Below are 24,631 nucleotides of genomic sequence, written 5' to 3' on the forward strand. Positions count from 1 at the left end.
TATTTCGTATTTGTATCACTTATTAAATAATAATAATAAAAAGACTCATTGACGATACAAAGTTTATAATTTTGTACGCCAGACGCGCCACTGACTCTCAAATCAAAAAAGATTGAAGGCCATATCAAGTACGAAGTTAAAGAGAATTGGTGTGTTTGAGCTTTTGATTTTGCTATTTGGTAATGGACTTTCCGTTTTGAATTTTCCTGGGAGTTCGATATTTTTGTTATTTTACTTTTATGGACTCAAAATCCAAAAGTATGGCAAACACCAGCTAAGGTAATTTATACCTGGGGCAGAAAATCTTTAGTATTTCGAACAATTCAATGTAAACGAATCATTTATAAATAAGGCCATATCAATGATATGTATACACGTGAACATTCTGAATGATAGAATTCAGCATGAGCTGCAAGGAACTCTTACAATCGACTATAACTAGTACTTAGTAATTAATAATAATAACTTATGCTTATGGAGGACTTCAGCTATCTGTCATGTACTTTATCCGTTGCTAGTCAAGTAATATCTTGAACAATGTTATTATACCTTACAAATACCTCTATGTTACAATCGTTTGGTAGTTTCCCATCAAAAATAATCATTCAACCTGCCTTTTCAAAATTGTATGCGCACTGTTTGCTCACGCATATGATATTTGATAAAACTTGATCATATTCCGTAAAATATTTAGCATGTTCCGGAATCAGATACATGTTTGTAAGTTACCACCATTCACGCACTACTTGTACTCTTCCAAATTAAAAATGATGAAAAAACATATAGCAGAACGCATGTTTGTTGTTGTTTTTTATAAGTTCACAAACAAAACTCCGTAAATGTGCTAGGGTCTGCATTTATTTATTCAAATATATTTTACTCAAATCTAGTAGTTTACGTCTACCAAAAAGTTATATCACAAAAATACTGAACACCGAGGAAAATTCAAAACGGAAAGTCCCTCGTCAAATGGCAAAATCAAAGCACAAATACATCAAATGAATGGACAACAACTGTCAAATCCTGACTTGGTATAGTCCTTTTCTAATGTAGAAAATGGTGAATTGAACCTGGTTTTATAGCGCTTAACCTCTCATTTGTATGACGGTCGCATCAAATTCTACTATATTGACAACGATGCGTGAATAAAACAAACAGACATAATAGGTGAAAATGTCAAAATAGGATAAAGCAGTCAACACCGTGTCACAATCTTAATCACAACAAAAACAAACAAATATTTAACAAAGAAGCACAAAAACTCAACTTACTTTTGTCTTCATGATTAAAATATTCAAGAAATGATTTTTAACTCCAATATAAATTTCAACAATAACTTGTCATATAGTTTTTAAGATTTATGAAGGAAAAAGAGCAGGGTTGATAAAATGAAAATAACACTTTATACATTTGTTGCGTCCGAAGCCCTTTTCTTGATCTATTGCCACATGTGAGGAATGCTCATTCCCCAAACAAACTAAAGCCATAGATGTATAAATACCAACACATATGAAGAGCTTCAAAGGATACTTCTTAAACAAACACTTTCGAGTTACGACAAAGAACGGCTGAAATCGACACGTCATGCGTTTTCCAGTTACCACCACGAATTGGTTGAACAATACGATATGTCTGTGTCTCAAATTAATTAGGTCCATATTTGATTCCAAAATAAATATTTAATAGGGTATTTTACCGATTTTTTTTTTCTATTCCGGATTGTGACATTTTGATTGAGTTTGTATTGACGCGGCGGGTGACGCTTACACTGTCCCCCAAAAAAACCCATAGCATTCAAATGAGTATTAATTATTCTAGTGTTCTCTAAATGGCCGATAATCTTGCGCTCAATCGGGTTATACTTTGGCATTTAAACGTCCAATTGCTCTCACTAAAATGTCCTAAGGTAGTTGGCATGGGCTATATGCCTTCGGGTTTATATGATCCGTTCATCCTATTTCGACTCTTCAAAATTAAAGAGTCAATCCCAAATTGAGGTAAATTATATGGCCTTCCAAATACCGTTTCGATTCCTAGCATCACTGAAGAGACATTAATTGTCGAAATCCGGATATGGTGTACAAATTTGTGCACCTCATGTTTGCGGAATACCATCTTTTCCGCAAGTTTTTTTGTGTTTTCTATTTGGTATTAGATCAAAATTCAGATCCATTTTGTTACATCTGTGATCCGTTTATTTGGCAATCGCCATGGCAGTCAGCAGGGTTTAAGAACATCCGTTGTTCTACCTTCTAGTCAAATGCGTTTTGTTAAAATATACTTTTTCACTTTTTGGTCTTTTTGAAAATGTTGTTTGTGCTGTATTTAGACCCCTCTACCAAGAAATTTGTTTTTGCATGCACACGTATAAAAATTGCGGTTTTTATCCAACGCAATCATAGGTTTGAACTTTGTTTTCAATTTAGACTTGTTTATATTTTTTTCGTTTGGGCTTGTATTATATTTGCCTTCGGGTTTATGTGATCCGTTCATCCTATTTCGACTCTTCAAAATTAAAGAGTCAATCCCAAATTGAGGTAAATTATATGGCCTTCCAATACCGTTTCGATTCCTAACATCACTGAAGAGACATTAATTGTCGAAATCCGGATATGATGTACAAATCTTTGCACCTCATGTTTGCGGTATACCATCTTTTCCGCAAGTTTTTGTTTTTTCTATTTGGTATTAGATTAAAATTAAGATCCATTTTGTTACATCTGTGATCCGTTTATTTGGCAATCGCCATGGCAGTCAGCAGGGTTTAAGAACATCCGTTGTTCGACCTGCTAGTCAAATGCGTTTTGTTAAAATATACTTTTTCACTTTTTGGTCTTTTTGAAAATGTTGTTTGTGCTGTATTTAACCCCTCTACCAAGAAATTTGTTTTTGCATGCACACGTATAAAAATTGCGGTTTTTATCCAACGCAATCATAGGTTTGAACGTTGTTTTCAATTTAGACTTGTTTATATTTTTTCGTTTGGGCTTGTATTATATTTGCCTTCGGGTTTATATGATCCGTTCATCCTATTTCGACTCTTCAAAATTAAAGAGTCAATCCCAAATTTAGTTAAATTATATGGCCTTCCAAATACCGTTTCGATTCCTAGCATCACTGAAGAGACATTAATTGTCGAAATCCGGATATGGTGTACAAATTTTTGCACATCATGTTTGCGGTATACCATCTTTTCCGCAAGTTTTTTGTTTTTTCTATTTGGTATTAGATTAAAATTAAGATCCATTTTGTTACATCTGTGATCCGTTTATTTAGCAATCGCCATGGCATGCAGCAGGGTTTAAGAACATCCGTTGTTCGACCTGCAAGTCAAATGCGTTTTGTTAAAATATACTTTTTCACTTTTTGGTCTTTTTGAAAATGTTGTTTGTGCTGTATTTAGACCCCTCTACCAAGAAATTTGTTTTGCATGCACACGTATAAAAATTGCGGTTTGTATCCAACGCAATCATAGGTTTGAACGTTGTTTTCAATTTAGACTTGTTTATATATATATATATATAAATATATATATATATATATATATATATGTATAAACGTTTAAAATCATGGATAGGTCGACGAGATTGCGTTCTTTTTTAGAGATCATGTGATGACCTCAGTTTTTGTTTGAAACATGATTATGCTTTTTTTATCGATTGTTGAAATTCAAACATCGTGAACTACTATCTTTCGAATTGAAGAAACCAATTGAAAGTCCAATTCCAGAATTTCCATACAAATAATCCATGAAAAATGTACCAGTTTAGTGTTTTATGGCTCGGATTAAAATGAAAAAAAAAACTTACAATTCTAACTACTATAATCGGTATCAAACATATACATCATTGTATACTCCAATTACATATAGTTGTTCAATACTTTGTCTCACTTCCGCACGTTTGTTTGTCTATTTATCTGTAAATTGGTTTTACAGGTACGATGGAATGATAGAGTGCTCACAAACATGTTTAAACCTGCCTAATTCTCTATGTGCCTTACCCAAGTCGAGAGCCTGTTATCCAGTGGTTGCATAGGTTGTTGTCTGCCATAAATGATTTTCTTTTATTGCGTTTAGCATAAATCAGGCCGTTGGATTTGAATTGTCTTCATATTTTGTCATTCCGAGGACTTGGTATGGAACGTACGGCGAATTGTTACACAATATTTGTTTATATCCTCGTAACGTAGTCTCTGATCATTGACAAGAATATCACATCTCAGTGTTTTTTATAAAGTAAGCAACTTCACTAGGTTATGTTCAAAAGATTTTTTGATATAGTGAGTTTTAACTTTGTTTACATTAAGTGTAGTTAAAGTTTTTGTTAAATATATAGAAGAGGACATATTAACATAAACATACCATAAAATGATTCTATACACCAAAAACCATAGACATTGTTTCAAGCGTTGAATGTGAAAGAGTACGTTATACCTTTTAAATCGTTAACCTTCAAAGTACAACATAATTAAAATATAAATGTAATTTTGTTTAAAAATAGAAGTTGAACTTAAATGTGGACACCGTGCAGATCGCCACATCCAGGGTGTTGGCTATGCTTGACACGGGTTGGCGGTTTTGAAGCGCAGAAAAAACGACCAAGGTAAGTAAAAGTATCAATATTTCGTTTTGGAGAATTGTTAACACTATATGATATATTGCACGGAAGCAACCGAACCATAATATAATTCCAGCAATCAGGAGTAGACGTTTCCAGTGAACTGTTTTGTCAAACACCTCTCCCAAGTTGTCTGTGTTGCAGATTTTGGACTTCATATGCAAGTTTCCGGATAAAAAACTACTTTCGGCGATTTTTTCCCGTATGATTTGTATAGAAATGAATTCCTATTATTGAATTTTACCAAATGCCAGCTTCTTAATCAAAATTTATTGGTTTTAAAGTTACTTGTTGATCAAAATGTAATGTGTCGCTCGGGATGTCATATTTTGCGTCTCACGAGGGTCGAACTTTTATTTGAACAAGGATAGATTTGCCTATAATTCGGTCGTTATCTGATAGTTTGTAATTCAAGCACACCTTCTCTATTATGACGAATCATTACAAACTTAATGTTAATGACCCTTTCTGTAGCACAGACAGTTGTCTCTGAAAAAGAATTACCCAATATACTTCAATAAAAGTATATAGGTAAAATAAATTCAGAGACAACTGCCTTTGTTCTGCGTATTATGAAATGTTCAAAGTGCTGCAATATCAAAACAGCATAAATACAGAATAAAAGTGACTTGCCATTTAGTACGCATAACAAAGGAAAACGTTGTCCAAAGCAATACTATTTATTGTTTCATTGTATTTTATAGTAAATGGGGATTTTGTGGCAAATAAAGCAATGATGTTTGCAGAAAATCCACAGACTTCATCATTGTTCATTACAGAGATTTTCGATATAAGATTTTAATTAAAGATTACAGTATTCACTTGTTTGTCCTTGCTGTGCTAAAAAAGTCATAAACAACCTTTACAATCCAAAAACCCTCGTGTTGAGTCACTAAAGTCGATCGCACCCTAAAATATCTACTTGAAGAAGTCCATGTGTGTTCTTGTTTTAAATAATATCTTTATTTATGTACTTGTTTTAGGAAAAACATTGCTAGCACTGCATGCAATAATCCTCTATCTAGTAAGCACCGAATTGTCAAATATAGAACAAGGGGAAAGGCTGCGGATTTTTTTGGATAAAATTTCTTAATGTTAATCAAACATAGCCAACACCCCGCATCTTTTATCAATTTTTGTCGAAATTTTTAAACTGGTCGGAATAAAAACTCATCAACGATACCAAGCTTATAGTTTGGTATGTCAGACATGCGTTTCGTCCACATTAGACTCATCAGCTCCTCTTCGAAAAAAAATAGTTAGAATGCCAAATCATAACATTAAAAATTGAAAACTTCGAAAGATTGTGCAAATACAGTTAAGGCAATCTATGCCTGGGGTAGAAAAACCTTAGTGTTTCGAATAATTCAACATTTATAACAGTAAATAATAAAAAAAGGAAGATATCAATAATATTTCATGTGAACACAAAAGTTTTGACTACACCACCGGTGATAAAATGCATTAAGTGCTTTCAGAAATGAACTAGAATTGCAATAACCTATTTCTCAAAATTGTCACAAAGAAATAGTCAATTACATTTTCATTATGACATGCTTTTGTTATTTTTTCACGATTTTATGACAGGATTGGTAGTTCCATTGTATACAACACAATGTAGCCATTTTCATTCTTACTTAATCAATATGAAAAAAAAGCTTAACAGCTTGTTCATTAATTCAATTGTGTCATGATTATGAATGAAATTCTGTTTACTGTCATAATCATGAATGAAGTTACGTCTTTGTATACGCATGTTTTTATGAATGAAGTATTGAAAAGCTGACACAGTAGAGGAAACAGATGTGGTTGTCGAATAAATACATGTAGTACATGGAAAATTGATTGCCATGCACTGGTCAAGGTAGAAAAACATGTACTTTTCTAAGTAACACACCTTTGGGTCGATTTCTTGAACTGTATAAAACATTACAATTTTATCCAAGACACATGATTAGAATGTTAGACACATGATAGTTAAATTGTAAATCTTACAAGATTATGACCTTTCTTAAGAAATAATTCTGTCATGCCATGCTATATGCTCATTTGAACATGGGTAGGCATTATATTTGTCAATATCTTTATACCGAGCGTTAGAGAGGTGTTAAATGTTGACAAATATAATGCCTACCCATATTAAAATGAGCATAGAGCATGGCATGATAGAAGTATTTCGATTCTAATAGGAACATTTTGAACTTTTGTTCTTCGAAGCGGACCTATAATACACCCTCGAAAGGCAACCATTTGATTTGATGAACCAAAAACGTTATAGAAGATCTACAGTTTAACGATAAAAAATGAACAGATACATTTGAACTTACTTTTAGAATGATTTTATTTAATTTCCTAGCGAGCAACACCAACACATGTGTTCATTTTGTTCTCCGGTGTTGTTCAAAATACAACTGACGTCGCATTTTCAATTGTGACGTCAATCACGTGCAGCCCATGTTTTATTGGAATTAGAACATGGCTTTGTTTCCAATGCGAAAGAAGAACGTCATGTTAGAATTTAAAATAAATATCGAATATTTAGGAATATGATTAATTTCCTTTTCAGTTCACATATTTAAGTTTATTTTTTGCATAATTTGTTTATTACTGTAATTTCCATTTGTAAAGTTTGTTTCTACTCAAGAGAAGGGATGACCTCAGGGTAATTTTTCATAAAGTTTTCAGAATATTTGGTATTTGAAGCTTTTGATGTTTGTTTATAATTTGGCCTTCAATCTGTTTTGATTAAAGCGTCATTGATGAGCAATATGTAGAGGAAACACGTATCTAGCGTAATTAGTTATGATGATGAAATTTTACAGCTACTGGGTCGATGCCACAGCTAATGAAAGTTTCGTTGCAGATGGTATCACCAGTACCATAGTCAGTGTCCCTGTGCTGACATATCATATCATATCAATGATTCGGTCAATTATCCGTGCCTGTTTTAATTAAACTGTGTTTTATATCTTGCTTGCTGAAGCAATTCATGTTCTTTCCTTTTAGTATAGTTTTCAATATCATAGTGATTATATCGTAAATTGGTCAAAAGTCGTCATTTCTGTGCTTTTACTCAGTCGTTTGATGGTTTCAACCTTATTAGTATTTTTGAAGATCCTGTGTTGATGGTTTTTTTTTGTACTATTTACAGTTTCTTTTTGTCTATTATTAAAAATAAATTTGAAAAGTAAAATTCCTAAATCGTATTTCAGGCCAATAAGGGACGACATCAAAAGATCAATGTAGGATAGAAAACTTAAATCAAATAGTTTGGGGGTGGGGGGGGGCGGGGGGGGGGGGGTTAAAATTGCTGCAAGTTTTGTTTATCCAAAATCGATTTTACATATATCCATATTGGTCAATCAATTTTTCCCAAATTAAGTTTAGAGGGGGGGGGGGGGGGGGGGGAGGGGGGGGGTCAGTGAAAAAACTATGTGAATTAAGTTTTTTATCCTACATTGAACTTTTGATGTCGTCCTTAACTCATATAAGGAGGCAATTGATTGTTTCAGTCAAACTGACACTTGTTTGAAGATACTGTAATGCTGGACATTGTTTTCGTTTTACAGTTTCTGTCTGTCTGTTATAGTTTTCCAAAAAGATAGGTAAACACATAACAATTGGCCAAAAACCATCATTATAGGCAATAAGGAGACAATAAATGGTGTCAATCTTATTGCATTTTAGATCTAGTTATCTTCTATTACTGTTTTCAAATCTATAGGCAAGTCAAACAATTTCTTCCTGGTCTTCTCACTTTCTTTCATTGGTCCACTCACTTTCTTTTTGGGCTACTCAATTTTCTGATTCTAATGTGGTATGATCGACATCCATCAAAGACCAATTGACAAAGTTGTGATCAATAAGGGACGACATCAAAAGTTCAATGTAGGATAAAAAACTTAATTCACATAGTTTTTTTCACTGACCCCCCCCCCCCCCCCTCTTAAATTAATTTGGGAAAAAATGATTGACCAATATGGATATATGTAAAATCGATTTTGGATAAACAAAACTTGCAGCAATTTTAACCCCCCCCCCCCCCCCCCCCCCCAAACTATTTGATTTAATTTTTTTATCCTACATTGATCTTCTGATGTCGTCCCTAACAGCTTACCGTATGGATTGCCACAATATATAAAACCCATACCTCATAGTAAGCCTTAGGATGTTCGCTACTCTTGTTTATGACTTTTTGCCAGATATTCGGAATTCTCTGGTTTTATCCATGTAGTGTAATTAAAAAATTACCCGCTTACCTCTTCTTTTCTTTTAATAATTTTATTACATATAGTTTAAAATGCCATATTTAAAAATATATAATCCTTGTTATTTTTTTCAGTTTTTGAAAAAAAAAAGGTGCCAATGTTAAATGAATGAAAAACCTAGAGGGAATCATTTCCCGCCAAATTTTCAATGGCTTATATCTCGAAAACAAGCACACGACCCCTTCATTTTTTCTGCTTTTTTATTTGTTTAATTTATATACTTTCAATTTATATCAGTCTTTTTAAAAGCCTATTATTTTGAAACAGAGTAGCGAACATCCTTAAGGGTGTCCGGTAGTAGAAATTGTGAAACAATTCAAAGAGATAACCAGAGTATTGACTTATACTACAACTACATAATCAACGGTCTAGTTTATACAATACCAATAAACGAAAAAACTATGGCCGAAGTAACCAATGGCAACCACAGAATTAGCGACTCCTGGATTGGAACATAAGGTGCCCAGATTAAACATGTCTTTGATTGCTCAACCATTCTCTTTACCTAACACAGTGGTGTAAATGTGAAACAACAAAACATTAAAATTCATTTGGAAAGAGCATGACTAACCTGATCGGTACTAATCATACATATTTTTGGTGGTTTGTCCAGATTTCACCAGTAAGTTTACATTAGTGTTTAAGATATTTAACGGAGGTACACATATATTTGTCGTTTCCTATAGCTAATTGTAAGCAGTAGAAATGTTATTACCACGTAAGGATTATAATTTTTTTCAGAATCCAAGCCAAACAATATTACTCCTACATGCCAAGTAACTTATGGAAAAGCAACAAATATTGATTTCCAACTGTATGGTTTTATGTGGCCGAGGACCAATCTACAGCACTCGATTTGGATGTAACGTAATTTAAAAAATCGAACTCACTTTCTCGCGCAAATAAAAATAAGCAGTGGCTTTCCATATTAATAGTATTTGGTTTTCTAATAAAACGGCAATAAGCAACATATTCTAGATTAAATCATTCCAATGGCAAAAAAATATCGACGAAAGAGACGATTATTCGTTCCAATATGTTATTTGTTTTGGTTGGTGATATTCCTTTGGCCCTACTTATGGTGTGTGTATTTTTATCTCGTTCGCTATGCTCATATCGCTTGTTAATTTTTATATTTAATTTCTATCGTTGTGAACTTCCTTTTCTCTGTAGATACATTCAAGTAGAACTTGTGTTAGATGGGCGGGTTAATATTTGTATTGGTGCATGCTGCCCAATCTTTAGTTATGTACAGTAAGTAAGTAAGTAGATCATTTATTATAGTGACATGTGTAGCATAAATAATATTACATATTAATAATACAATAGTTATTTTAAATTACACCCGGCCCGTTGGAACTATAAGTCACTTTAAACTTAATGTTCATATTTTCAATAAGCAATGTGTATTAACTGTAACAGTTATGTTTCTTGTCATCAATTATCTCTTTGGTCATGTGTTTATCTGATTCTACAACTTATGGCTTTGATTTTTCTTTTGTTATCTTCTCTTTCTATTATCTAAATTTTAAATAAAAAAAAACAGTATTTCAGATTAATATGCTAACGATACACGTGGAAAAGATTAGTACATTTGTTTATGGTGCGCATGCTCGCAATATGTAGTTGTTGTGGTAACGAATTGTTTGCATTTCCCGAAATAAAAAATAAATATGACTCACGTATTTGCTGAGAATTAAAACAGTTGATGCACGATTTTTCCATTTATTCTTGATTACTAGTACTCCATATAATGTAAATGTAGGTAAATCAAAATTGTCAGAATACTGTGTTTACAATGTAATAATTTGCTTGCGGCAAGCTTAAAAGAAAATACTACTATAGAGTAAATCTGAACTAACCCATGAACAAAATTTGAAAAAGTAAAGACACACATTAAGGGAAATCAAATGTATGTTTAAGCCGAAACAAATGACGACAAAAGTCAAACATTTATAATCTTCAGCTTCATTTGACTTAAAAAAACAGGACTGTATAGAGTGAAAAATAAAAAGGCAGGACCGAATAGAGGGAAAAATAAAAAGGCAGGACAAAATTTTTCATCCTAGCCCCCCCATAAATCAAATGGTAGCTCCCTTTAAACGTTACCTGGAGAGTGTAAGTGAGAGATAACAGTCAACACGGTGGACATGCGCACTGTCTAACTATATAAAATCCAAGATATCATATTACAAAATGTAACTATGAAGATTGTCATCGCTGTCCTGGGTAACATTGTGTACCAGTAATAAAACATGCTGAATTGGAACGGCCAATTTGATCTGATCAGCTCTGAAAAGACTAAACAATAAATCAAAATTATTTTCATCTTATATTTATAACAAAAATACATGTTGTACCTCATTCATTTTGTTGTTTTATTATTTCTTAATTTCAAAATAATTTGCTACATTTAATTCAAGTTATTGATATTACTAGTAACTATAACTCTTGGTTCAAGATACTTTCATCGAAAGACAATACTCACTTTCTATCAACAAATTAAAAGTATTTTACTTAGCGGAGTCACGGTCGTCATTTTGGTAAACCGAGAAAAGCAATTGTAAAATAAGTTACGGCGGTTAAGTGCATATATATGTCAATCATATCGGATTGGGGAAGACATTTCATCGCACGCCAAGTACGTATTCCGTCCATGGTTTGAATTAAAGAACAAAAACTGAGGATGTCTGTTAAAATGGTTTACATCATGAACAGTATCTGAGAGAAATCAATGTTAAAACAATCACCGTTTTAACAAAACTACAAAAATCCATTTTAATGACAAACACAATGTACATGTACACAAACATAGATTTTTTTTCTTTATATCAATGACAGAGTATATTTCTCTTGTCAATAAGGTTCTATATTAATTAAATATTCCAAATGTTCTTAAATTTGTTTTGCAGTGGCTTACATACATTCACACTGTTGATAAAAAGTAGAATATGTAAATACATCTAATATTTCTGTTCTTGAAAGATTATATATATATACCGCTTTTTATGACATGGAAAGTATTTATATGGTAATTTATCCGTGTAATTGGTATAAGTGAGGACTGGCCTGGACTTACATGACTTCATTTACGTTGTGTTATGAGCTACAAAGGTTCAACGTCCAATGAACTTGCTCTGTGTTCTATTTAGGAAATTTATATAAAAACAACCCCCAGACAACACCCAATTTGGCAAACTTAATTCGTATACTTGGCCTAGTCGTTGTTATAGATTCATCTAATAAATGTATTTATTATTGATTCTCCGATTATTTTAATATTTGCAGTGATTGTTTTATTGATTGCCCAAGTGCGAGCGGAAACCCGTGATGAAAGAATGTAAACAAACGTGCACTGGAAGGTAAATAGTAAAAACGGATTCTTAAAGAACAAATTTATTACAACAAATCATTTAACAACTGTTAAGGAAATGTTTAATTAACAAATGGGAAAGCATGGAAATAACAAAAAACAATATTCAAGGCTCTATCAATTTACTTATATGTCAGATGCTACACGTGCTATTTGTTGATTGTTTATCAATGTTAGTAATCTTCGGCAACAAACTCGAAAGTTAATTAGCTTGCGATCAATAATCACTTAATGAAATATTATGTGTCGATAATACGTAATACATCTGTAATAAATACCAAGTCTAGGTTAGTCTATAAAAAGGTATATACTATGAAATTTAGAGCGAGGGGCTTGCCCCGAGCTCTTAATTTCATAGTATATACCTTTTCATAGACTATCCAATTTAGCACATATTTACAACTCGAGTAATCTTTTAATTGGTCTATTGATAGTTTATTTTGGCTGACTACTTATATCACAGGTGTTTGTAAAACGGAGCTCATTAACGAAGTTTTGTAAATCTACTCACTAGTATCATTGTAAAATATGTTATTCCAAAAGGCCCTTGACTCCAGAATGAAAAGATGGTAGCTGCTGGTGTAAGTATGTATATTGATATAAAGCGGTGTTTTACTATACATGTTCTTCTTACATGGTAAGATGACCAAATAAATTGACCAAAAGCAGGCAATAATTAAATTGCAGTGGAAGCTTTACATGTTTTGAAAACATTTTTTAATTTCACAGTAAAACTAAAGCTATAATAAATTTGAAACATATAGATAGTTTGTCCCCATAGATATAGTCTAGCAGATAGGCATTAAAAAGCAACTACCAATAGATCACAGATTATAGGTTTTGTGTTTTTTTTTTTTTTTATTATTTCAAAGTAAAAACTAAAAGATTTATCAGAATATGTTTATATATATATATATATATATATAATTGGCACATTATCTTCAGACATAATCACAGTTTTTCAATTCATGACATCGTCCTGAAATGCATGAAATATTTGCCACTGGAAATTAAGCAACCGATAATCAATAAATCAATCAATTCATGACGAAATAAATCACCTTCCTTAAGAAAGTTTAAAAAATTATCACCAAGTTGCTTTAATTTCCCCTTCACAAGGTTTCATAGTATTCACTTTTTGTGTACAAAGTAATTGCATGGATGATACATTATCATAATTTTAAGATATCGTTGTACTCTAATCAAGGTATAAAGAACCATATGTATTACCCTTTATGTTCTTATTCAATACTTCAAACGAACATAAAGCATTTACAAAGTAAAAACTCAACACAGTTTTTGGTTATCAGCTCGCCCCGACAGCACAGAAAGCTTATTTTTATTATAAACAATAAACAAATGTCCAATTTGCTGTCATCGACCGCTGCCATCACATATAAACACAATCTACAATAGAAAAATGTTCTATAAGTTGAAGAAAAAATCATTTCGATTTACATACATGTATTTTATCAACTATTTTCTACATAACATACTGATTCACATTCCTATGAAGTCTTAATAAAAGGGGTGGGTGGGTGGGAAAACGAACCTTTCTGTCGGATAGGCGAACCTCGAATGACAATTCTAGATATCTTATTATAATTTTAGCGCTAAAATTCTAGCATGAAGTTATCATGATTGATATAACTTAAACCGGTAATAACTTACTGATGGTCCAATCAAATTAAACATAAACATGTTTTGATTTAAACACACGTGTTAAAAGTAAACAAATACACGTGTTCCCGAGTAACCTTTATAAATACATTTATGTTCTTATTCAATACTTCAAACGAACATAAAGCATTTACAAAGTAAAAACTCAACACAGTTTTTGGTTATCAGCTCGCCCCGACAGCACAGAAAGCTTCGATTGATAAAGAAAGGGACATAAAGAAAAAGGGGGGACAAACAATATAAATTACAATCCTAAATTCTTAGATACTGACAATCTGTTGAGTATACTCTCTTTAACATAACCATCTTTGGCTTTATCACTTTTCCATCTCCCGTGTTTCTTAAACAACCGGTCATCTATTCCAGCTTCTGCCGCGGCAGTAGCTCCTCCTGACCTCAAACTATGTAAGCCAAACTGTTTTTTATCAAGACCTAAACTGTCAAGTGCAGATAACAATAACTCTCTGGCTCTGGTGTAAGAAATATGACTACTCTTTCTAAGTTTGTATATATTCAAAGATTTACAATAACAAATAGATCTAAAAATAAAATCATTCGATTCTTCAGGAATGTTAGCTAACTTTAGATAACGCTGAAGTACATCTACCGGGCATGTAATATTCCCTGTTTTTGAAATGACAACATCTTTCCCTTCCCTATATATATCAGTTTTACTCTTGACTAAATGAAGTGTAAGGTAAGTAGGGGAAAACTGTATATCAGACCTTCTCAAGTTAGCTAACTCGGAGAATCTTAAAAAGCCAGCATAGGCTAATAAACACATACATGCTATTCTTACATCTTTTAAATTACAAGTATTATTAGCATATTTACATACAATATTTTTCAAAATATGCGGTGTGATAGGTTCTTTTTTGACAACTGAATGACCTATTTTTCTATGAGCCCCTTCAAGAACAGATGCAACTAGATTATTTTCACTGGGATCAGCAACGCCAGCTAATTTATGTGCCCATTTTATGGCGTAAAAAGCATCATTTAATTTTGAAACCGATTTTGCAGTTTCAGACAAATGAATTAAATATAAAGAAATATGTAAATGAGATGCTGGCAATGGTGAAAAAGAATATTGACTAGTCCACTTACACCATGAATTGAAGGCATATCTATATTTCTTCTGAGTACTCGCAGCCTTGGACGAAAGAAGGAATTCTGGTAACTGTTTGAACAAACTGCTGAGATCATTATTAGAGGCAACTTGTGAATTAAAGTCTGACCAATGTCCTACTGAAAAAATATCTGAAAAACGTAAAATTGCAATAACATTTTATATACATATACAGAGGACGAATTATTAGCATATTTCAGATTTCTATACACAGTAAAATATAATATATATTCAAATATTTCAACGCCAGCTACAATATCTTTATAGATACTAGGGCCGTAAACTGTAAAACAAATTACCATGCCTGCTAAAATATCATTATAGATACTAGGGCCATGTCAAATAAAAAACCAAGCCTGCTACAATATCATTACCGATACTAGGGCCATGTCAACATAAACACCCATGCCTGCTACAATATACATATACTAGGGCCATGTCACAAACAGACCATGACTGCTACAATATATCTATATATATATTAGGGCCATGTCACAAACAGACCATGCCTGCTAAAATATATCTATATATATTAGGGCCATGTCTAAGATGCATCTAGCAAAACAGCCAAAACTGGCGAACCAAACGGTTCAATTCCGAATATCGTATTCTTATTCGAACCTTGCTTATAAATACCATCAGTATTTTTAAACACAATAACATCTTTTACGTAATCTTGATAAATCAGATGTTTATCGAATATCAAAGGCCAGAATGCAGCAGAAATCCACTTAGGCACAACTAACGTGCCTCGAGCTTTACAAGCTATAGTGTGTTTAATCGATCGTATCACAAGATTAATTGGTGGAACTAGCCAATTATTTTCATTGGTCCAAACTTGAGAAAATGCATCAACTGCTTCAGAATCAGGTTGCCAAAATAAGGAGTTAAATCTCATAACTTTTCTATTTTCGACACTTGCAAACCTGTCAATCGAATAAGGACCCCACATATCATTTAAAAAATTGAAAAATATATGTGTGACTCCCCAGTCCTCGAAATCAACCATTTTGCTGATATAATCAGCCTTTTCATTTTCTTTTCTGGGAATCCATTGAATGTCAATTGATATTCCTTTTTGAATGCAAAATGAAAAAATAGATTTTGCTATAACATGAAGATTTTCTTTCATACTTCCCGAATTAACAATTTTGACACAATTTTGATTGTCAGTAAACCACTTTATAGTTTTTCCTGTGAAACTATTCTTAAAAGAAAAAAGGGCCAACTCTATAGCTTTCAGCTCTCTCCATGTGGAGCTTTGTACCGTTTCACTACATGTCCACATCTTATGGAAAATCTTATTTTCTAATTCAACGGTGTATGCACCAGCGGCAATATTACTAGCATCTGAGTATATGACAACAGAAGATTTACTGTAATGACATAAATTACGATAGTTAATCATGGTGACATTTTCTAACCAGAACTTTAACTCTGATAAAACCTCGACGGGTTTGTACCCTGTAATGGGAATATCCCACCCAATTCTACTTTCAATTTCCATGTAACAGAACTTTGACATAATTCTAGCCACATTTCCGATTACGGGAGTCATAGAAATAATTCTACCTACAACCTGAGCTAAAGATCTAGCTGTAACATAGGGTAATTTAGCCAAAATTACATTCAATGAGAAAATCAAATCGTCAACTCGACGTTGAGTAATAGATAATTTGTATTCTTTCGAGTTCCAAACTATTCCCAACCATTCTAACTCGGTAACAGGTTTAAAAACAGACTTCTCCTCGTTAATAAGGAAACCAGCATCAATCAAAGACCTTTTTACGAAGGACGATTGCTCATTACATGTATTTTCATCTGGACTCATGCCAAATCCATCATCTAAATACAAAACAACTTTTATACCGTTTCCACGCCAAAATTTTACTAGTGGCCTCAAACATTTAGTAAAAATGTACGGACCGGTAGTAATTCCGAAAGCTAAAACAGTATAGCAATAAAATTGACCTTCCCACTGAAAACCTAAGAAAATCTGTTGCTGTGAGCATATGTCTAAGTGAAAATAACCAGATTTTAAATCAAACTTAAACAGATACATATCTTTGTCAAAATATTGTATAGCTAACTTCCAATCCTCAAATTTTATTTTTTCGCGCTTTATGTGTTTATTCAATTGACTCATATCTAAAATAAGTCGTTTCTTACCGGACTTTTGAGTAGCAACACTCAATGGATTTACCACATATGGTTGAAAAGGCACTTTAATTACGCAACCTATTTGAACTAAATCTTCAATTGACTTTGTGACAAATTCAGTATTCTGCCGTGCTGATCTATTATTTCTGTGGTACATTTTAAAAGGTGTATCTATAAATGGAATAACATAACCATTTTTTATTGTATCAAGCACAAAAGGACAAGCACCTATATTTTCCCAATACTTTACATGACAAGCTAATCTACCTTTCACCCCTTTAAATTTATCATATGACTGACAATTTTCAAAATATTGAACTTGATCTAAAAAAGATTCTATATAATCGTTATCAACAAAACATGTAGAAAATTGGTCATTAATAGTGTCTAAATACTTATCATTCACAATGACTGGAGAGTGACGTTCAGGCCCTACTTTACTACTTCTGGTAGGTTGTGGAGTTGCTGTTGGATGACCTGAGACTGGCGAGAAGAGGACAGTTTTTTCTCCAGTGGCCTTGTTGCTTGCAGTAGTGGCACGTGTCGATTGAGCAAGGCTCACGCCTTGCGAAGCTCCCACGAAAGGGCTGTTGCTGATTACGTTGATAATGCTGAGCGTAAGCAGGGTTACCATAAGATTCCGCAGGTTGTTGACGAGGCGGATTTTTTGGGTAAGGTTGCTGGCGAGATTTTGACTTCTCCTTGGAGGTACGGATAGCTCTGGTCTCAGCTTGTCGTATCTTTCTCTCATCTTCAGAATCTGAAGCCACGGCATTGGATTCGTATTCCCTAACGGTTCCCCAACCAGCAGGGGAAGCATCAGCTATGCGTATTTTCTTATTACGGCTTTTGATCTTATCAGTTATGTCAAGAACTAATCTATAGGCTTGAGTATTGGAGTTAGGGATGAATTTTGAAAGTTTATTAACAGTGTCTAATAATTCCTCGTTAAAGGTGTACTGAATTCTGTTTCCTTCCCCCTTAAATTTTAGAGTGACGTCCTCCTTAATTTTTCTCTTAAGGCAATCTTGTTCTTGTATGAGTTCAGATTTCAACTCACCTAACTTGCTGTCTAAAATTGTCTTAAAAAGCTCTACAGTATCTACCAAATCAGACGACTTATCAGCTGCTTTATGAATATTAGGTGGCGGTAAACTATTGTCTCCTTCGAGTAGTATGTCTTCATTCAATTCCAGACGTGGAGAAGATTCGGACATTTTACCAAGTGGCGATTTAAGAAAAAACGAACCTTTCTGTCGGATAGGCGAACCTCGAATGTCAATTCTAGATATCTTATTATAATTTTAGCGCTAAAATTCTAGCATGAAGTTATCATGATTGATATAACTTAAACCGGTAATAACTTACTGATGGTCCAATCAAATTAAACATAAACATGTTTTGATTTAAACACACGTGTTAAAAGTAAACAAATACACGTGTTCCCGAGTAACCTTTATAAATACATTTATTTAAATGAAAGAAATTTGCAATTGTCAAAAACATTTTTTAGATCCAAAGATTTTAATAGGAGGATATTTAAAAATCAACGTGAAAACTAATTACAAACTATTTAATTTAATTTGGAACACAGCATTTTATTTCAAAATAGCCAGTGGCAATTTTTGTTTTAAATATCTTGATTACGATACAATGAAATCTTACCCTTGTGGTCATTCATGCGTAGTTACTTAGTACACGGGAAAAGTAGGTACTATGAAAATTAGAAGGCAAATATAAGCAATTTGATTGGACGAGAAGTTGTAAGTATGTGCTAAGAAAAAATCGTGCATACAGAACTTAGTTTAGTATATATGCATGCATTGGCTCAATAATTTCGATAACATTAAAATTACAAGAAACTCGTTTCATATGACTTTAAAATTGTGTATGCTAGAAGCGCGTTTCGTCTACAAAATACTCATCTGTAACATTTGAATAAAAAAAAGTTTAAATGGCCAAATAAAGTGCAAAGTTGTCTGTTAAAGAGCATTGAGGACACTAAATTCCGAAATTACAGCAAAAATATTACGAAAACAAAATGCAATTGCTTGCGGTTCTACCAATTGTATGCATTCGAGATGACCATTCAGAAACTGAAATGTTCTTGTATAAGATAAGGAGATGATTGGTAATAGACAACCATCCACCAGAAACAAATGATGTAGATGTTAGCAACTATAGGTCACCGTACGATTCTCAACAATAAGCAAAACCCATACTGCATAGCAAGCTATAAAAGTCCCGGACATAACACAACGTTAAACAATTCAAACAAGAAAACTAACGGCCTGATTTATTTACAAAACATTAAATGAAAAACAAATATGATATACAGCAAAAAAAAAAAAAAAAACTACCACTGAATTCCAGGCTCCTGACTGAAGGCATGTTTGGTAATGTTTAGGTGAGATGAATGAGATATAATTTTATATGAGTGGACAACAATATTGCGAAATTGTGGATGAAAATAAAACACGAAATAAATAAGATGTAAAACAGATATGAAGAAAATATGATGGTGTGTTGTTTTTTATGACTTTATAGGATTCGAACAACCTCAGTATTGACAGGCTAGTAATTCAGTAGTTCGACTACTTTTCTCTTGGACAACTCGGCCACCGTGGACCCATCAAGGTGTGCGAATGTACACTACCATATTAATATACATGACTGGTGTGCACACTTACGGTATATAACCATTAAGTAACATTGAGTGCGTCAGTAATATGTATAAAGTAGAAATATAGTGCATATTCATATGTAATGTGTGTTATGTGCACATTTTTGTTGACAAACTTGTGATAAAGTACTTTGGAAAGAAGAAATATCAATTATCGTGGGTTTTTGTTATATTCCACGGAAGCGTATTAGCGCCACACAAACTTTTTTTTTATATTTCTTTCTATGTTTGCGGTTAAAGGCAAACCTTTGCGAAATAACTCAAACCTTTACGTTATAACGCAAACCTTTGCGAAATAACTCAAACCTTTGCGTTATAACGCTAACCTTTGCGAAATAGTAATGCAAAAATTTGCGAAATAACGCAAACATTTGTTTTATCTTATTTCTTTGTTAAATTTCAAGGAAAGTAGCCGATATAAATGGAGGAGGCTGCATGTATTATTTTTTATGACTCCTTGCACTTATTGTAAAGTAAAATGCTGGAGTGTTTAGCACATATCATAGCATTAGAATGAGCAGGAGAATATTACAAAGAAAATTGAGTAAATTGAAGTTATAGCGAAGAAAATAAAAAATCAACTCTGTTAATGTAGCCGAATTTCAATATATACTTCCAAAGTTAGCGCTCGTATGAGCATTGTGTAATTATGTACTCTACATTCAAATTGCTACCCAAGCATCTTGAATAGCTGCCTTACTAGACAGAAATTTAAAACCAACCCCATGTTTTTTTATCAAAGAATCTTTATCATTTTCTGAGATTTCAACAAAAGATTTCTTACTACAAAATTTTTTTTTTTTTTATTTCAAAGGTGAAAGATAATTTTGTCTATTTAACTGTATAGTTTCACAATTGTATGAATTCAAAGTGTTTTGCTTTCTCCACTTTGCCACTTTCCGTAAATCAAAATTTTCAAAATCTTGTCCTTTCAAATGAAATTTGCCTATTCCATATCTATTTCTATGTTAAATTTATGTAATTTTCTGATACAAAAAAAATCTTAATTTATGTATAATTGCGATACAAGTATTCCCTTATTCCTATTTATATTTATGATAATGTTTTGGACTTAATATGTTCATGGTCCTCCTCTTAACTAAATCACAACAGATTTTACTGGCAGACCCCAACATTTACAAAATACTGCTTTCAAATTATATCATAAATTTAAAATGTAAATCCAATTTAGTTTTTGATTATGAAATATACAAAACTTATGAATTATAATTAAAATCAAAATGTTTGCGCTATTCCGTAAGGTTTTGCGATATTTTGCAAAGGTTTGCGTTACAACGCAAACATAGGAAGAAATACAAAAACAAATTGTGTGGCGCTAATAATCTTCCAAAATATTCAACCAATTGAATTAGGGAGCTACCATTTGATTTTTATGGGGGAAAGGGGGGAATAGGATTTTGTCCTGCATTTTTTTTTAGTTGTAATCTCTGTCCTGCCTTTTTATTTTTCAGTCTATTCGGTCCTGCCTTTTTTTACATGAACTGTCATATCCTGCCTGTTTTTTTTTTAAGTTGCTCATCCTGCCTTTTTTTTACTCAAAACTCCTGTCCTGGCTTTTTTTCAAATTTCATCCTAGCCCCCCATAAAGATCAAATGTTAGCTCCCTTAGTTGGTTTATTATATAATGAAATTTTTTTACATGACACGGAGCTCATTACATGTGTAAAACAGATCACATTAATTTATAATAGTTACAATTCCACTTTGCTACTTATTAAGCAGATAAAACATCACGATTTTATTGTAAAATGATCGTCATGAACCACTATAAAGTACTAATGTATTATTCTTTGTTAGAACGTGGTATTAATAATCTAATTGTCAATTACCGATTTGATTCTGTTATTACACACTTGTAACACAATTTGTTTCCCTTTGTCATTGTAGACTGGTTCCAGGACGAAATGGACGTCCGTCCACGCAAACCATGTTACGTTTAAAGTGTACACACATTCCGCATAGATAAACTTGCTCTTTGCGCGAGCTCTTCATTGTCAATGAAATGAGGGAGAAAACTAAAAAATGATATCCAAATACATGATTAATTATGAATACGTGTATTGCCAAATGGATTATAGGAAATTAATTTACATTAGGGAGCAACCATTTAACTTCAAAAGGGGGAGGGAGGGGGTGGTTATGATTTTTTGTCTTGAGTTTTTTTTTTAGTTTTTCGACGCTATCAATTAAATTATTTTTTTTTCAAAAAATTAACACTATAAGGTATGTGGAAAATCTGGATTCAGAATATTTTTTTTTGTCATCTGCTTGACCACAATATTTTTTTTCATCAAATTAGGGACCAAATTGTTTTTTTTAGGAAAAAACCATATCCCCCCCCCCTTTTTGAAGTTAAATGGTCGTTCCCTTATAACTTCCCTCAAAATATACGAAAAGTTGAATTCGTATGCATATACAATAGATTACATTGCGTTCTGTACCGACACTAGCGAATATTACTTATAGATGATGTGTACCCTTTACAGTTACAAATACCTGAAGAAAAAGAAAACCGATTTTTTTTATATACTAAAACCACAAGTGATTTTTTTTACCATCAGTCAGTCTAAATAATCATTTCATTCTAATGTTCTGTTTATAATAATATCACCAGCAGCTCTAAAAGGTGAGATTGAAAGTTTACTATTGCTTATAGTATGGTTAAAAAAACGAAAGCGAGACAATAAAAGCGACAAACATGAGCGCTAACAAACTTCACCAGTCGAATAGGGAATAATACCGGGTTGAGACACAAGGGACAGAGCTGAATTTTATGAAAAGCGACTTGCACAAAAAATCTTATACGTGTAAACAGGAGAGCGAATACGACAGGTGTCATTAGCATGATTAGTGAATCAGAAACTCATTTACCTTTCCGGCGCACCTGAGATCACCCCCAGTTTTTTGGTGGGGTTCGTGTTGATCTGTCTTTAGTTTTCTGTGTTGTGTTTTGTGTATTGTTGTTTGTCTGTTTGTCTTTTACTTTTTTAAACATGTTGTTGTCAGTATACTTTCGACTTGTGTCTGAATGTTCCTGTGGTATCGTTCGTCTCTTTTTTACCCTCCAGAACACACGAGTTTATCCCCGGTATATGTTTGTGTTCGTGTTACTCAGTGTTTTTTTCTGTGTAATTTATGATCTTTTATACCGTTTTTTTTGTTGTTTTGTTAACGATACTGTCTGTTTTTTTCATCGATTTTCCTTTAACTAAGTAACAAAGGTTTGTTATCTCTCTCTCTCTCTCTCTATATATATATATATATATATATCGTGTTTATCTTCCTTCCTCAAATGGTATATATTGAGCGAAGGACTTAAACTTAAAGTACAAAAAATTGTGTGCTTTATAAAGTACAAAGCTCATTAGTCAATGATGTCAAGTTTTACATAATTATGTCACGTGGGGTTGTAGAAAAATGGAAGTGACATCCCCACACTTTAATACTTTAATATTATAACAAACGAAAAATGTATTAAAGTTAGCAAAAGTACGCTTAATATTAAGAAAATATCTAAAAAAATACTTATTGCGAATGTTATGAAATATGTTATTTTTTCTTTTGAATACTATACGGAATATATATCTCACAGTGAGCTATCTTAATATACAAGGAACTTTTTTGACTGAATTGTAGAAATAGTATATACAGGATGATATGCAGCATGTAGAAAGGTCATTCCCTGTAACATATTATACTTTGAAGTCACTGTGATTTTCATCATAATACTGTATAGTTATAGACTTTGTATGAGGTCGATATAACATCGTATTGACCTCAACCAAAGGCTATAATTGTTATATTATTAATCAACAACTATTTCATGAAGAATGTAAAATTGGGGATTTCTAGAATGTATTTTTAGTAACATGCTGTATGCCCTGTGCGGTATGCTGTTTTTGACCAATTAAAGGTAAACACAACAGTATTGGCGTGCAAACTGAGTAAATACAAATATACATTTGACCAAGATTTACGAATCACAAATCCTTTAAAATATCCGATGACTAATATTTTAAACTATTTTTTGTTTTTATAAAAAAAAAAGTATAAAAATCATCGTTTTGTTTAAAATTTTCAGTATTCAATAATTAATACCAAGTTAATAAGGGATTCATATTTTACAAGGCATAATTAAATCACTTTGTTAATTGCAAATTATAATTTTTATGTTAAAAATATAATTAATTTATAATAAATATATAAATCAGAGTTTGCAATTTATTCATGAACGCTTAAACATTTATGTGAATGTACTTTAAAGAATCTGCATTCCTGAGATTATAAGTGAAAGTATCTTTAACGAGTATTTTTATGAAAATTACACGACAGAAAACTTAGAAATCATTGAAAGATAATTAGGTTAAGATGTTTTTGTAATATCTTATTAAAGCCAAGGTTACAACTCTCCCAGGCAAAGATGACATTATACTAGTTTATCTATACTGTAGCTAGAATGGTATATATTGAGCGAACGACTTAGAGTACAAAAAAAAAATTATGCTTTATAAAGTACAAAGGTCATTAGTAAATGATGTCACTTGGGGTTGTAGTACAAATTGAATTGACATCCCCAACACACTATAATCCTTCAATATTATAATAAATGAAAAATATTTTAAAGTTACCAAACGTACGCTTAATATTAAGAAAATATTTTATTCTATTTTCTAAAAAATATTTTTTGCTTATGTTATA

General features: G+C 32.4%; 1 protein-coding gene across 3 annotated transcripts; it reads right to left on the reverse strand.

Moving 5' to 3' along the window:
• Nucleotides 1–13,556: 13,556 nt before the first annotated feature.
• LOC127722057 (integrase/recombinase xerD homolog) lies at nucleotides 13,557–18,129 on the reverse strand. Of its 3 annotated transcripts, XM_052228906.1 has the most exons (3): nucleotides 17,239–18,129; nucleotides 15,048–15,200; nucleotides 13,557–13,667 (listed from the first exon to the last, which is right to left on the reverse strand). In XM_052228906.1, exons 1-3 carry the CDS (start codon nucleotides 18,047–18,049, stop codon nucleotides 13,651–13,653), a joined length of 981 nt encoding a protein of 326 aa, XP_052084866.1. In that variant the 5' UTR covers nucleotides 18,050–18,129; the 3' UTR covers nucleotides 13,557–13,650. The 3 variants fall into 3 exon arrangements, with proteins under 3 accessions (XP_052084866.1, XP_052084865.1, XP_052084864.1); XM_052228905.1 differs by lacking the exon at nucleotides 13,557–13,667 and having other exon boundaries at nucleotides 13,677–15,209; nucleotides 17,629–18,129; XM_052228904.1 differs by lacking the exon at nucleotides 13,557–13,667 and having other exon boundaries at nucleotides 13,677–15,200.
• Between the last annotated feature and the right edge of the window lie 6,502 nt (nucleotides 18,130–24,631).

The sequence above is a fragment of the Mytilus californianus genome, unplaced genomic scaffold (assembly GCF_021869535.1).
Source record: "Mytilus californianus isolate M0D057914Y unplaced genomic scaffold, xbMytCali1.0.p SCAF_12, whole genome shotgun sequence".
NCBI classification, from domain to species: domain Eukaryota; kingdom Metazoa; phylum Mollusca; class Bivalvia; order Mytilida; family Mytilidae; genus Mytilus; species Mytilus californianus.